Source organism: Canis lupus, chromosome 6 (genome assembly GCF_003254725.2).
Source record: "Canis lupus dingo isolate Sandy chromosome 6, ASM325472v2, whole genome shotgun sequence".
Lineage (NCBI taxonomy): Eukaryota > Metazoa > Chordata > Mammalia > Carnivora > Canidae > Canis > Canis lupus.
The window spans coordinates 41,737,787-41,748,681 of NC_064248.1; the positions used below are offsets into that span (position 1 = coordinate 41,737,787).

A 10,895-nucleotide genomic window follows, 5' to 3' on the forward strand; every position below is an offset into this window, starting at 1 on the left:
CGTCTGCTTCTCAAGCCCACCAGGGCTCTACGGGTTGACTCGCTCCAGACTCCAGAGTCAGACGAAGACACTAGTGACAGGTCCAGATCCGACCGCTGATTAATGGTCGGGCCCAGGCCCTAACTTCCCAGCCCCCATTCCCGGATTAGCGCTGTCTCCGAGCCTCTCCCGAGGACTCCCGGCCCCGGCGGAGCAAGGGATCCCCAAGGAACGCGGTTCTGTCCGAGGCCACGTTTTTCCGGCTCCCGGCAAAGAGTTAGGTAAGGGCCCGGCCCAGCCCCTCCCCCACGCCGCCTTCTCGAGGCTTCGGTCGGGAGACCAGGCCTCAGAGCGTCTGCCGGGCGGGCCTCACGCCCCTAGGGGCCAGGCCTCGGGGCGCAGCTCGGCCGGGGGACTCACCGAGGCCCGCACCAGAGGGGGCCCTGCCGGCTGCCGTCGGGAGAAGGCGGCTTCCTCCGTCCGCTCCAGCTGCCGCGGGTCGCGGCGGGGGCCAACCAGGGGGCTCCCGGGCGCCGAGGGGTTAACCCGCGCGGGGCCGCACGTGACGTGGATGGTTCCAGCACTGAGTCAGCGGCCCCCCCGCCCCCCGCCCCCCGCGGCGCGCGCCGCTCCCGGGGCTCCGCGCCCCCGCGCCCAGGGCCCTCCCCCTTGGCGGCGCTCACAGGCCGCACGGGCAGCGCGAGCCCCGGAGCCCCCGCGGCCTGCGCGCCGGGAGCCGGCATGGACCCCGAGCGCTGCGCGCGGTTCGGCGTGGGGCCCGGGACTGGCCCCTACGCGGCCGCGGACGGCGAGCCTCCCGGCCCCCCGGGGGCCCCCGCCGGCGCGCCTCACCTGCACCCCGCGCCGCCCCGCGGCCCGCGCCCGACCCGCTTTGCGGCCTGCGCGCCCCTGGAGCCCTACGCCCCGCAGCCCGCCCGGCCGCCCGCCAGGTACCTGCAGGGCCTCGGGCCCGGCCCGGCGCTCAACGGCAGCCACTTCTACGAGGGCCCCGCGGAAGGTAACGCGCGGCGCGGCCGTGCGCGCAGCCCGACCTCGGGAGCCCCCGGGCCTCGCCGCGCCCGGCCGCAGCCCCGCCGGCCTGGTCCGGGCAGGGCCGGGCCCCGTGCCTCCCGTGGCGGGAAGGGGAGGCGGGAGGTCGCGCGGGGGGGCGCGGCGACAGGCCCGCGGGCGACCGAGGCGGGAAGCAGAGACCACGCTCGGCCGGATGGGCTGGAGGTGCCGCCGGCCCGGGCGCCCGCAGCGGGCCGGGGCCCGGCCTCCGTGTGCGGCGGCCTCCGTGTGCGGCGGCCGTGCGGGCCCGGCGCGCGCCCCGACGCGGAGACGCCAAGCAGGACGGGGCCGCGGGCTGCGGCCTGGCTCCCCGGGCCTCCCCGGGCCCAGCCGCGGCGAGGAAGGCGCCCCTGCGCCTTCGGAAGGCTCTGGGCGGCGCGGCCGCGGCCCAGCCCGCGCTTCGGGGCGCCCTCCACACGGAGTGACTGTGTTCTTCCTTCTCAGACCACCCCGGGCCCGGCGTCACGCTCGGCGACGGGCGCCCTTCCCGCCGTCTCGGCGTCCTCGCACCGGACCGTCGCCGCTGGGCGGTCGAGAGCAGCCCGGGCGGGGCTCCCCCTGGGCGCCTCGGCCGCGGGTGCCGCCGCTGCACCAAGGCCCGACCGCCCGCGCCGCCCGCCCGCCGCCGCCCGCTGCACCCGCTGGCCTGTCGGGGCCGGGCGCCCGCTCCGTCTGCGCGCCTCGGGCCCGAGCTGGATCCTCCGGAGCGGGCCCGGCCCTCCCGCGCCCCGCTGGCCCCCGCCGGCCTCCGCCGAGGGCCGGGCGGCTCGGGCCCTGGCCTGGCCGGGCGGTGGGAATGTGTAGGGGAGGGCGGGAGGCGTGTGGGGGTCAGCGGAGGAAATGAGCGAGTGCGCGGAGCTTCGTGGCTGTGCCCTTTCAAAGAGGCTCTCCTGATAAAAACCACAGTTGGGACTTAATGAGAAGCAGTTGGCCCGGCTCCTCTGATCCCAGCCAGACGGCGGCGGCCGCGCAGCGCCGGGAGCACCGCTGGGGACAGGTACCCGGCCTGGCTCGGCGCCCGCGGCGGGCAGCCCCCGCCCGCGGACCCGCGTCCCTGCCCGGCGCGCCGAGTGCGCTCGCACCGCGGGACCCCGGGTGGGCGCGCTGCGGAGAGCGGAGCGGAGAGCGGAGCGGCGGGGCCGCGGCCGGCGACGGCGTCACCAACGGAGCGCGCAGAGGTAAAACCAAACCGGGTCAACAACAACTAAAAATAAGGGAAAGGAACCCGAACAAAACAACGCGGGAGGGAGGCGAGAAGGAGAGGTCGACGAAAGCCAGCGAGCAGGGCGGAAGGTTAGGAAATACACGGAGAGCGAAAGGAAAAACAAACAAAAACAAAAACAAAAAAAAAAAACGGAGGATCGAACGATCGAATGAAGCGGGTAAATGGAGAAGGACGGAAAGGACTAAGTAGAGGCAGAAAAAAATGAAAGGAAAAGAGGACATCCTGAAAGAGCAGAAAGCAGCAAAAGGAGACCGAGTGGGAGAGGAAAACGAACGGTTCTCGTTGAGCGGGGAGCCGGCCGAACGAAAACCAGGCGCCCCGGTGAGCGCGGAGCCCGGGCCGGAGCGCGGCGGGGCGCGGCTGCCGGGGCGCGGCCGCGGGGCACTGGGGCCACGGCGCCTGCCGGGTGGGAAGTGGCGGCCGAGGGCAGCCCCCTTACTTCCCAGCTTCTACGTTGACCGGCTCCGAGCGTTTCCAGTTTAGACCAGTGAGCGCGCAGCTGCGCCCCATCTGCGCCGGGGTCCCCGGCACCGGGCGCTCCGCCTCGGCCGGCCCAGCCCCCCCGCCGCGGTGCCGGCCGTGCCAGCACCCCCGGAGCCCCGTGCGCGGGCGGCGAGGGCCGGGGAAGCGCCGAGCTGGGCCGCCCCGCGTGGCCCCTGCCACGACCGAGCGGAACCGCGGGCGCGCCCACCGGGCCGCCGGCGCCGTGGAGAAGGCCTGGGGCCCGGCGTGCGGGCCGAAGCTGCCGCGCTCGGGGGAGCACCGAGGCCCCGCTGGCGCCCTGCGCGCGGCGTTGCGCTCGGGTTGTCCGCCCGGACCCCTGCGAGCTCAGCCGATCGCGTGGGACACGGCGCGAAGCCGGGCTCCGCGGAGGCTGGAAGCCGGGTGCTGGGGCCCCGGCGGCCCCGGGTGGGGGGCCTGCCCTGCCCCGTGGCCGCGCCAGAGGGCCGGATGGACTTGGGCTGGGGGCGGCGGCCCGGGACTGCAGGCGACCCCCGAGCGCAGCCGCCGCCTGAGAGCGGCTGGCTTCCCCAAGTGCTCTGCCCTCCTTGCTTCCCCTGACCGCCGCCCGCGGGGTGCCCCCTCCCCTCTTCTGCGCTGGGCCGCGCTCTCCAGGAGGCATTCCGTGAGGTGTGCCCCTGCCACCACCCCCCCTCGCCAAGCGGGGGATGCCTGCTTCTCCGTGGAGCCCTCCAGGTAGTTGGAGGTTTGGGGCAATGGCAGTGAGGGGGGAAGAAGTTCCCTGGTGCCCCGGGAGGGCTGCAGAATGGGCAGGCATGGGAGGCTTGGCCCCTTTTTTGAGTGCCTGTTCAGAAAAGTCTTGTTGCACTTTTATCTCTTACTCTGGTAGGTCAGAGCCAGAGCTAGTCACTGTTCTCTGGGCAGATCCTGTTCAGACACTGAGGGCCCAAGAGCCAGATGAGCAAGCTTCAGAACTTTGGGGAGCCCTCTACAGTGACGTCAGTGCTCCCCCACCGCCACCCCATCCCTGAGCCACCCTCACCCTTCTCTGCCTAGAGTCCAGCAGGACCTCCCTCTGAACCCAGGACTCCAAGATCCCCTCTCTCAGACTTGCTCTATGTGGGGTGTCCCTTCCAAGCTCCCACTCTCCCTGACCATCTCCAGTTATTTGGCTCAGTTTCCATGAGTCCTTCCGAAGCTGCTGCCCATGGAACTCCCCCTAGAACCAAAACACATTGGCCAAGGATGGAAGTCGTGGCCAGGGCCCTTTCTCCTGGATGCTCGCCGAGCTGGGAGCCTGTTGCTGTCCGCAGCCCAGAGAGCAGGCCCTGACTCTGCCAGGCCTCCAGGACACTCTCACAACACAGCCTGGCGGGTCCTGGGAGGTCACCAACCACATTCCCACTGAGGGGGACCTTGCCCGACTCATTCTCCGTCCTCCATAGTCCAGATGGGGACTCATCAGAGCCAGAACCGAGAGCCCCATCTCTCTGGTCCCATCCTTCCCTGATGACAGCTGTGATCCTGATACCAAGTTCCAAGGAGGAAACTGCCTGTTGGTGCCAGCTTGCTGGGCCTCCCAGGGCCTAGGCCCCTGCTACGGATGGCCCAGGGCCAGGGCAGGGGTGTGTGAGTCTGTGGGGCGGCTTTGTGGCAGCCCTCCTGCTGTCCCAGCAGACTCTTGAGATTTCATGACAGTGCTGATGTGGGGCCTTGCCACAGAAGAGGGCAGAGCAGTTGGGTGACCTGTTTTCAGCATGCCTGGGTTGTGGCAGGGCTCCACCAAGCCTCGAGAGTGAGGGTTAATGTGTCAGAGTGGGGCTGCCAGGAACGGCGTCCAGCTGCAGTCAGGTCCCCCCATCTGGGGAGCCATCCGAAACTGCTGAGGAGGGAGGGGGCAGCCGAGGGCTAGAATGTTGGGGTTGGAAGCTGAGTCCTGTTTCCACACTGGCCTCCCCCCCCCAACTCTTCTCTCCACATAGCCTATCTCTTGCTCTCTAATCCTAGAGCTCAAGTCTTTGTGCCCAAACATCACAGTTTTCAGAGGAATGCGACAATCTTTCTGGATGCCCCTTTGCCCTGTCTTGCCCTTCATGCCCCAAGGCTGGGGGATTTGACATTGCCCTGAGACTTGGGGTCCAGAGAATGAGGCACAACAGACCAGCCAAAGGGGATGTGAGTGTCCCTGTCTGTTGCCTGCCTGGACCTGGGACCAGAGGCATGGCCTGAGGACCTGGGAACCATGGCTGGAGGAGGCACTTCCTGGCAGGGGCGGGAGATGTCAGCCACCCCATCTTCACCCCCTCCTCCTGCCTCTGTGCTCAGCCCTGCCATGGCGCCAATCCTGGCACCTCCACACCCTGTGGGACGCACCACCACAAAGCGCTTCCCCGAAATGAACCCTCCTCTGGCCCCAGCAGATCCGCCCAGACCACAGAGCACATGGTTCCCCAGGGCCCCCTCCCCAGCTGGAGGCTCAGCAAGCAGGCCTCCGAATGCCAGGCTCCCATGGAGGATGGCTGCTGAGACAAGGGAAGAGAAAGGAAGGGGGAGGCGGGGACTGAAGCGTCAACTGTTCTTCCCCCTCCCCCAGTCCACCCACAAAACCCCCTGGTTCGATTTCCATCCTCCTTTTTGTGTTTTCCATTGCAGCCGAGGAGAAGGCCTCCAAAGCTGCCAGCTTCCCCCAGCTGCCCTTGGACTGCCGAGGGGCCCCCAGAGACGGGCCCTCTAACTTGCAAGGCTCCCCAGGCCCTTGTCTGGCCAGCCTGCGCGTCCCTCTGTCCCCGGGACTCCCCGACTCCATGGAGTTGGCCAAGAACAAGAGCAAGAAGCGCCGTAACCGCACGACCTTCAGCACATTCCAGCTGGAGGAGCTGGAGAAAGTCTTCCAGAAAACCCACTACCCTGATGTGTATGCCCGGGAGCAGCTGGCTCTGCGAACGGACCTAACCGAGGCCCGGGTACAGGTGAGGGCACCCCGGACACGGACCTCTCTGGCTGCCTCTACCACCCTGAGCATGGGCCGGGCCACGGAAGGGTCTAGAGAGGCGGGCACAAGTGACACGCAGAGCCACCTTGCCCAGGTGCCTGCCTCCCCTGGAAGTGCCTCATGGGGTGGTGGCCTCTCGGAATCTAAAGATCTATCTGGTGACTGACCAGGTGACTTGGGGCCTGCCATTGGATCTCAGTGTCACTTTTCCTATGTAGGGTGGTCTTTGAGGATCACAGATGTGACCGCGTTTTGGAAGCAGGGAAATGCTGAACATATCAGGCTGCTCCTGATATAGCTGTGCAGAGCAGAGCTGGAGGGTCCCTGCTGGGGCGTCTCAGGCTCAGTGATGCTCAAAGCCATCCTGAGCCAGTGACTGTCCGGCCTGCCAGCTCCAGGCCCTGGCCGGAAGAGGCTGGCCAGGGGCCCTTCCCCACCCAGCCTGCTCTCCCCAGCAGAGATCAGCCCCAGGGCTTCCTGGGTAGGGCTGTGGCCAGCTTCCCAGGGGTTGGGGGTGAAGGAATGGAGGGTGCTGGAAACTGGGGAGAGGGAAAAGGGAAGTCCATGCCCAAGATACGTTGGAAGTGAGAAAGGACACAAAGGTGGCAAGCGGCGGTGGGGGGGGGGGTGGGGGGGCGGGGGGGGGGTGGAAGGAGGCTTCAGTAAAGACCTAGCCTCGGAGGAAGGTGGTGGTGGTTGCCTTGCTTTGACTTTGAACTGGCGTGAGGCACGACAAGCTCCCGGGCCAAGGGCCAAGCGAGAGGCACTGGGAGAGGGGTGGGGATGTGGGCTCCTCCGGAGAGGTGAGGAGGTGACGTTTAGACGGGATTGTCTTGCCCACCACAGGGGAGACCAAGTGGGACAGAGCTCATACATAGCACACCCTGTATTGAGCCTCCTGGCCAAATGTGGGGACCAGCAGGCCAATCCACAAAGAGGCCAGCTGCCTTCTAGCAGACAAGGTCTTACAGTGGGATTCAGCATAGGACCAGAGGGGCTTGGGCTGTTTCCCCTTCTCTTCTGGGTCCTCCTGCTTTCACTCTTCCTCCCAGGTGGCTCCCAAAACAGACTTTTAGGACAGCCGTCCCAGGGTGCTCCAGGGCCTGGGGCCATCGGGGTAAGAGACTGAGCATTCACAACAGCCCCAGATTCCATGAGCCACGAAGTCCAGAACATCGAGTCTCTGGACCCTCAGCGAGCCTCTGGGGTGGGGTCTGAATAGCTGTCTCAGTGGAACCGCCTTGGAGAAGTAGAGCGCATCACCCCACCCCTCTCCCAGGCCTTTTCAAACCTGAAGGGATGCAGGGGTGGCCGCAAGGCCCTCAGACCTAGTCTAAAAGCTTCCCCGATAATTGAGGCCCTGGAGTAGGGCTCTTTTCTCCGCGGGGAATATGACATCCACCCATAGACCCTGCCCGGTGGAGAGCAATGGACAAGCTCGCAGGGCCAGAGCGCAGGTGCAAGTCTACAGTGGGGACCGTAGAGACAACTGGCGATGGTGGGAAGAACGGCTGCAGACTCCTTCATCTGCCCACAGGGGAAGAACAGAGAAGGGAAGGCTGGGCAGGTGGGATCGTCCGTCCCTGCCCCAGGCCTGCTCTGGGCTCCCGGCATCTGGGGCTGAGGGGGCTGGGGGCGTGCTAAGCTCCCTAACCATCGTGGCTTCACCTGCCTGCACAGGTAGGGATGGCCACCACGGGGGAGTGTGTGAGGGGCTAAGGTGGGGTTGCTTACACATGCACATGCGCGTGAGTGTGCACACACACACACACACACACAGGGAATTTCTTTTGTTGGGGCTCCCAACTAGATCCCAGGAAAGCAAGGGGATGGTTTGGTCTGGTCTTGATGTGGCCAACATCTAGCCCAGCACCCGACACATAAATGTTTATTAAATGATAGAAATACAAAGTGCATACACAGGTACACACAAAAAGAACAGCCACAGGGTGAGTGCCAAGTGATAAATTTGTCACAGATACATACACAGATGTGCACAGCACACAGGCCACTCTCACCTGCCAGGTGTTCACAAATGAGAAGGAGCCAGATTACAAAATGGACAATGGTGACAGAGTGTGGAAGTCTGAGAGAACTGGCAGCACGGGCCCGGGCCGGTGGCCAGAGAGGTGTGTGTGTTGGGGGGGCGGGCAGCCCAGGCAGGGTAGCAAGGTGGCAGACGGTTTCAAAAGCGCTGGTGTGACAGGCAAGTGGGAGGAATCCGGTGATGCCACCAGGCCGCGGATGAAGCTGTGGAGAGGAGCGGGCTCAGTTCCCTGGGGCTTTTTTAAGGAGCTGAACGCTGGGATGAGGTCGGGGCACCTGGGGACGGAGGAGGCCGGAGGAGGCCGGAGGAGGCCGGGGCTAGAGCCCTGGGCCCTGCGTGGTGCGAGCAGGCTGGAGAACCGAGAGGGTGACTCAGCTTGGTGACAGGGTGAGGGGTGGCCCAAGGGACCAGTGGGGCCCCTGGGAACTCCGGCCTCTGCTAGGCCCCCCTGCAAGCTCGCCCGCCCGGCCCTGAGAACTGGGGATTTGCAGCCTCCCGCGGGCGGCCAGCTCCCCGCCCCATGGGAGGAGCCGCGGTCTCCCCAGAGGGCACTGTTCCTCGGGGGCCACTCTGTCACTCCCTCAGCCTCTCCCCTCGGTCCCCAGGTCTGGTTCCAGAACCGCAGAGCCAAGTGGCGGAAGCGGGAGCGATTCGGGAAGATCCAGGAGGGGCGCAACCCCTTCCCGTCGGCCTACGACGCCTCCGTGCTGCCGCGAGCGGCCAGCCACGCCCAGGTGAGGCCGCGCTGCCGCGGGAACTGCAGGGCCCTCTCGTGAGGGAGGCGGCGGCAGGGGGCTCCTGAGGCGGAGGGAGGCTTCCTGGGAAGCAAAGACCGAGCCCCTGGTGAGGGAGGCAGCCCTGGGCCACTCATCATGGGCCTTCGTTCTGTCTCTTTGCAGCTGCAGAACTCCCTGTGGCCCAGCCCGGGGTCTGGGAGCCCCCCAGGTCCCTGCCTCGTGTCTCCAGAGGGCATGGCCTCCCCGTGCATGTCCCCGTACTCCCACTCCCATGGCAATGTGGCTGGCTTCATGGGGGTGCCTGCCTCCCCCGGACCCCACCCTGGCATCTACTCCATCCATGGCTTTTCCCCTGCCCTGGGGGGCCACAGCTTCGAGCCCACCCCAGAGGGCGACTATAAGTCTCCGAGCCTCATCTCGCTCAGGGTGAAGTCCAAGGAGCCACCCAGCCTACTGAACTGGACCACGTGATCAGCTGCGTGGACACGCAGACTAAGCTGCCACCCCCGGGTCTGATCCCAGCTGCTCCCACCCCACCCCAGCCTGGATGTCAGAGAGGACACCCCTCTGCCTCCAAGCCCCCCCTGGCTCCCGGAGGCAGGCAGGGCAGCTGGGATCCTCAGCCTCCCGCAGGGAACAAGCTAGAGACTTTCCTCCTAAGCTAAGGGGGGCCTGCCCAGGACAAAGGGGGCTGCAAAGCGGGTAGCGCTCTTCCTACTGCGCACTGGGTCCCAACATCCAGCTCGGCTGGAGGAAGACACTGTCCTGCTTCCTCCAGACTTTGTCCAAGTTTAACTGTCATCCCTCCAGCTGAAATGCCTGAATTGGTTCCTCATTCAGGGAACCCGGGAAAGTTAGGAGGACGACACAGGTTGAAGCAGGAGGAGTTCTTTGTGCCTTAGGGGAACCGACTTCCGCGAGCACCTAGGGCCATCTTCCCCTCCCGGCACTAGGGGGCGAGCACCTGGCGACTGGGGCTCACAGGCCTGAGGCCGGCCACGGAAGAGGCATGGGTAGCCCCTGCCCCAGCCGCCCCTCACTCCTGTCCTGTGCCCGCTTCTGCAACGGGGCCGGGCCCTGGAGTCCCCTTTGCCCCCAGGGGACATAAAGTCCACCAGAAACCACCAACTATTTGGATTCTTTTCTATGTGATCAGGCCAGCTGTGCCATGCAAACTGTAGGCTTCCTGGTTTACTCATTAGATGTTGGTTAAGAATAAAACAGATTTCCCAGATTCTAGCCCTTGAGATCTCAACCCCCTACTTTTGTTAAAAAAAAAAAAAAAAGAAAAAAAAATGTGCTGCCCAACATGATAATAAAGATGGCAGTAGTTCTTAGACCAAGTGATTGTTTACCTCAGGGTTTGGCACTTGGTTAGTGGGTGTGTCCAGGGTTCAGGCTGAGCCAGGGCCTCCTGAGGGGCCAGCAGGGATCCTGGGGACTAAGGGAAGCCAGCCCTGCAGCAGAGCCCCCCAAAGCGGATATATGCCACGCCTGGCCCTGTCACCTGCCCAGGAGCAGCTGGAGTGTGTGGCAGGAGGAAAGCCCAGCTCTAGGGCTGCTGGGGCTCGTGTGGAAGGGAAAATTGAGGGCTGGGGATGGGAAGGGGAGTGGGAAGGCAGAGATAAGCTTGTGGCTGAACTGGCAGTGGATGGGGGGTGGGATGAAAGGCGGGGGAGCCCACTGAGGGCTCTGAGCTCCCCTGGGCCAGAGCAGTGGGGGTGGGGCAGCCCCCTTCTCCCAGAGGCCCCAGAAGCGTGTCTGAGCTGTGGGGCAGAGACGAAAGCCAGGACTCTTTCTTGTGGTTTCAGAGTATTAGCCATTCTATCCTTCATCCCCACTTTCTGCCTTATCTCCGCAGCCTGGACGGCGGGAAGAAAGCAGGCCTGGCCCTCCCACCCTCTCCGTAAACACAACCACATTGCTCAGAGCTCAGCCCCAGCCACCACGCCCCGTGCCCCCACTTCCAGGCATGGAGAAACCAGAGCACACAAAGACACCAGTGCTGTGCTTAGTCCCAAAGGGGGTGTAAGGCCCCATCAGATCAGCTTTCCCTAAGACAGTCCCAGTGTGTCTAGGCTCGGGCACCCCTCAGAAGAAACCCGTGTCTTCCTTCCGTTCATTCGAGGGCCCGGCTTCTGGTGATTTCTCTTCTCTGTATTCATGCAGGCTCTGAGAGGTCCAGGTATGAGCCCTGTGTCCATCAGGAAGAGTCTGAGTAGTAGGAAGAGGCAGCCCCAGTATCTCCGAAGAACACAATCCCCTTCACACAGCAGGTTAATAATGAACTGGGAGTCAGACCCAAATTTCTAACTTAGGGCTAAGACCACTGCACTAGAAGTTTCTTCACCCAAGGAGTGGCCAGCCAGATTTTGGACTCCT

General features: G+C 65.1%; 1 protein-coding gene across 1 annotated transcript; it reads left to right on the forward strand.

The window, feature by feature from the left end:
* Positions 1-720: 720 nt before the first annotated feature.
* ALX3 (ALX homeobox 3) lies at positions 721-9,850 on the forward strand. The gene is made up of 4 exons (XM_025417303.3): positions 721-997; positions 5,390-5,706; positions 8,382-8,510; positions 8,676-9,850. Exons 1-4 carry the CDS (start codon positions 721-723, stop codon positions 8,982-8,984), a joined length of 1,032 nt encoding a protein of 343 aa, XP_025273088.1. The 3' UTR covers positions 8,985-9,850.
* Positions 9,851-10,895: the final 1,045 nt, after the last annotated feature.

Coding starts and splice junctions, on each gene's coding strand:
- ALX3 (XM_025417303.3), top strand. CDS start 721: ATGGACCCCGAGCGCTGCGCGCGGTTCGGCGTGGGGCCCGGGACTGGC. Junction 998..5,389: donor CTACGAGGGCCCCGCGGAAG/GTAACGCGCGGC, acceptor TTTCCATTGCAG/CCGAGGAGAAGGCCTCCAAA. Junction 5,707..8,381: donor TAACCGAGGCCCGGGTACAG/GTGAGGGCACCC, acceptor CTCGGTCCCCAG/GTCTGGTTCCAGAACCGCAG.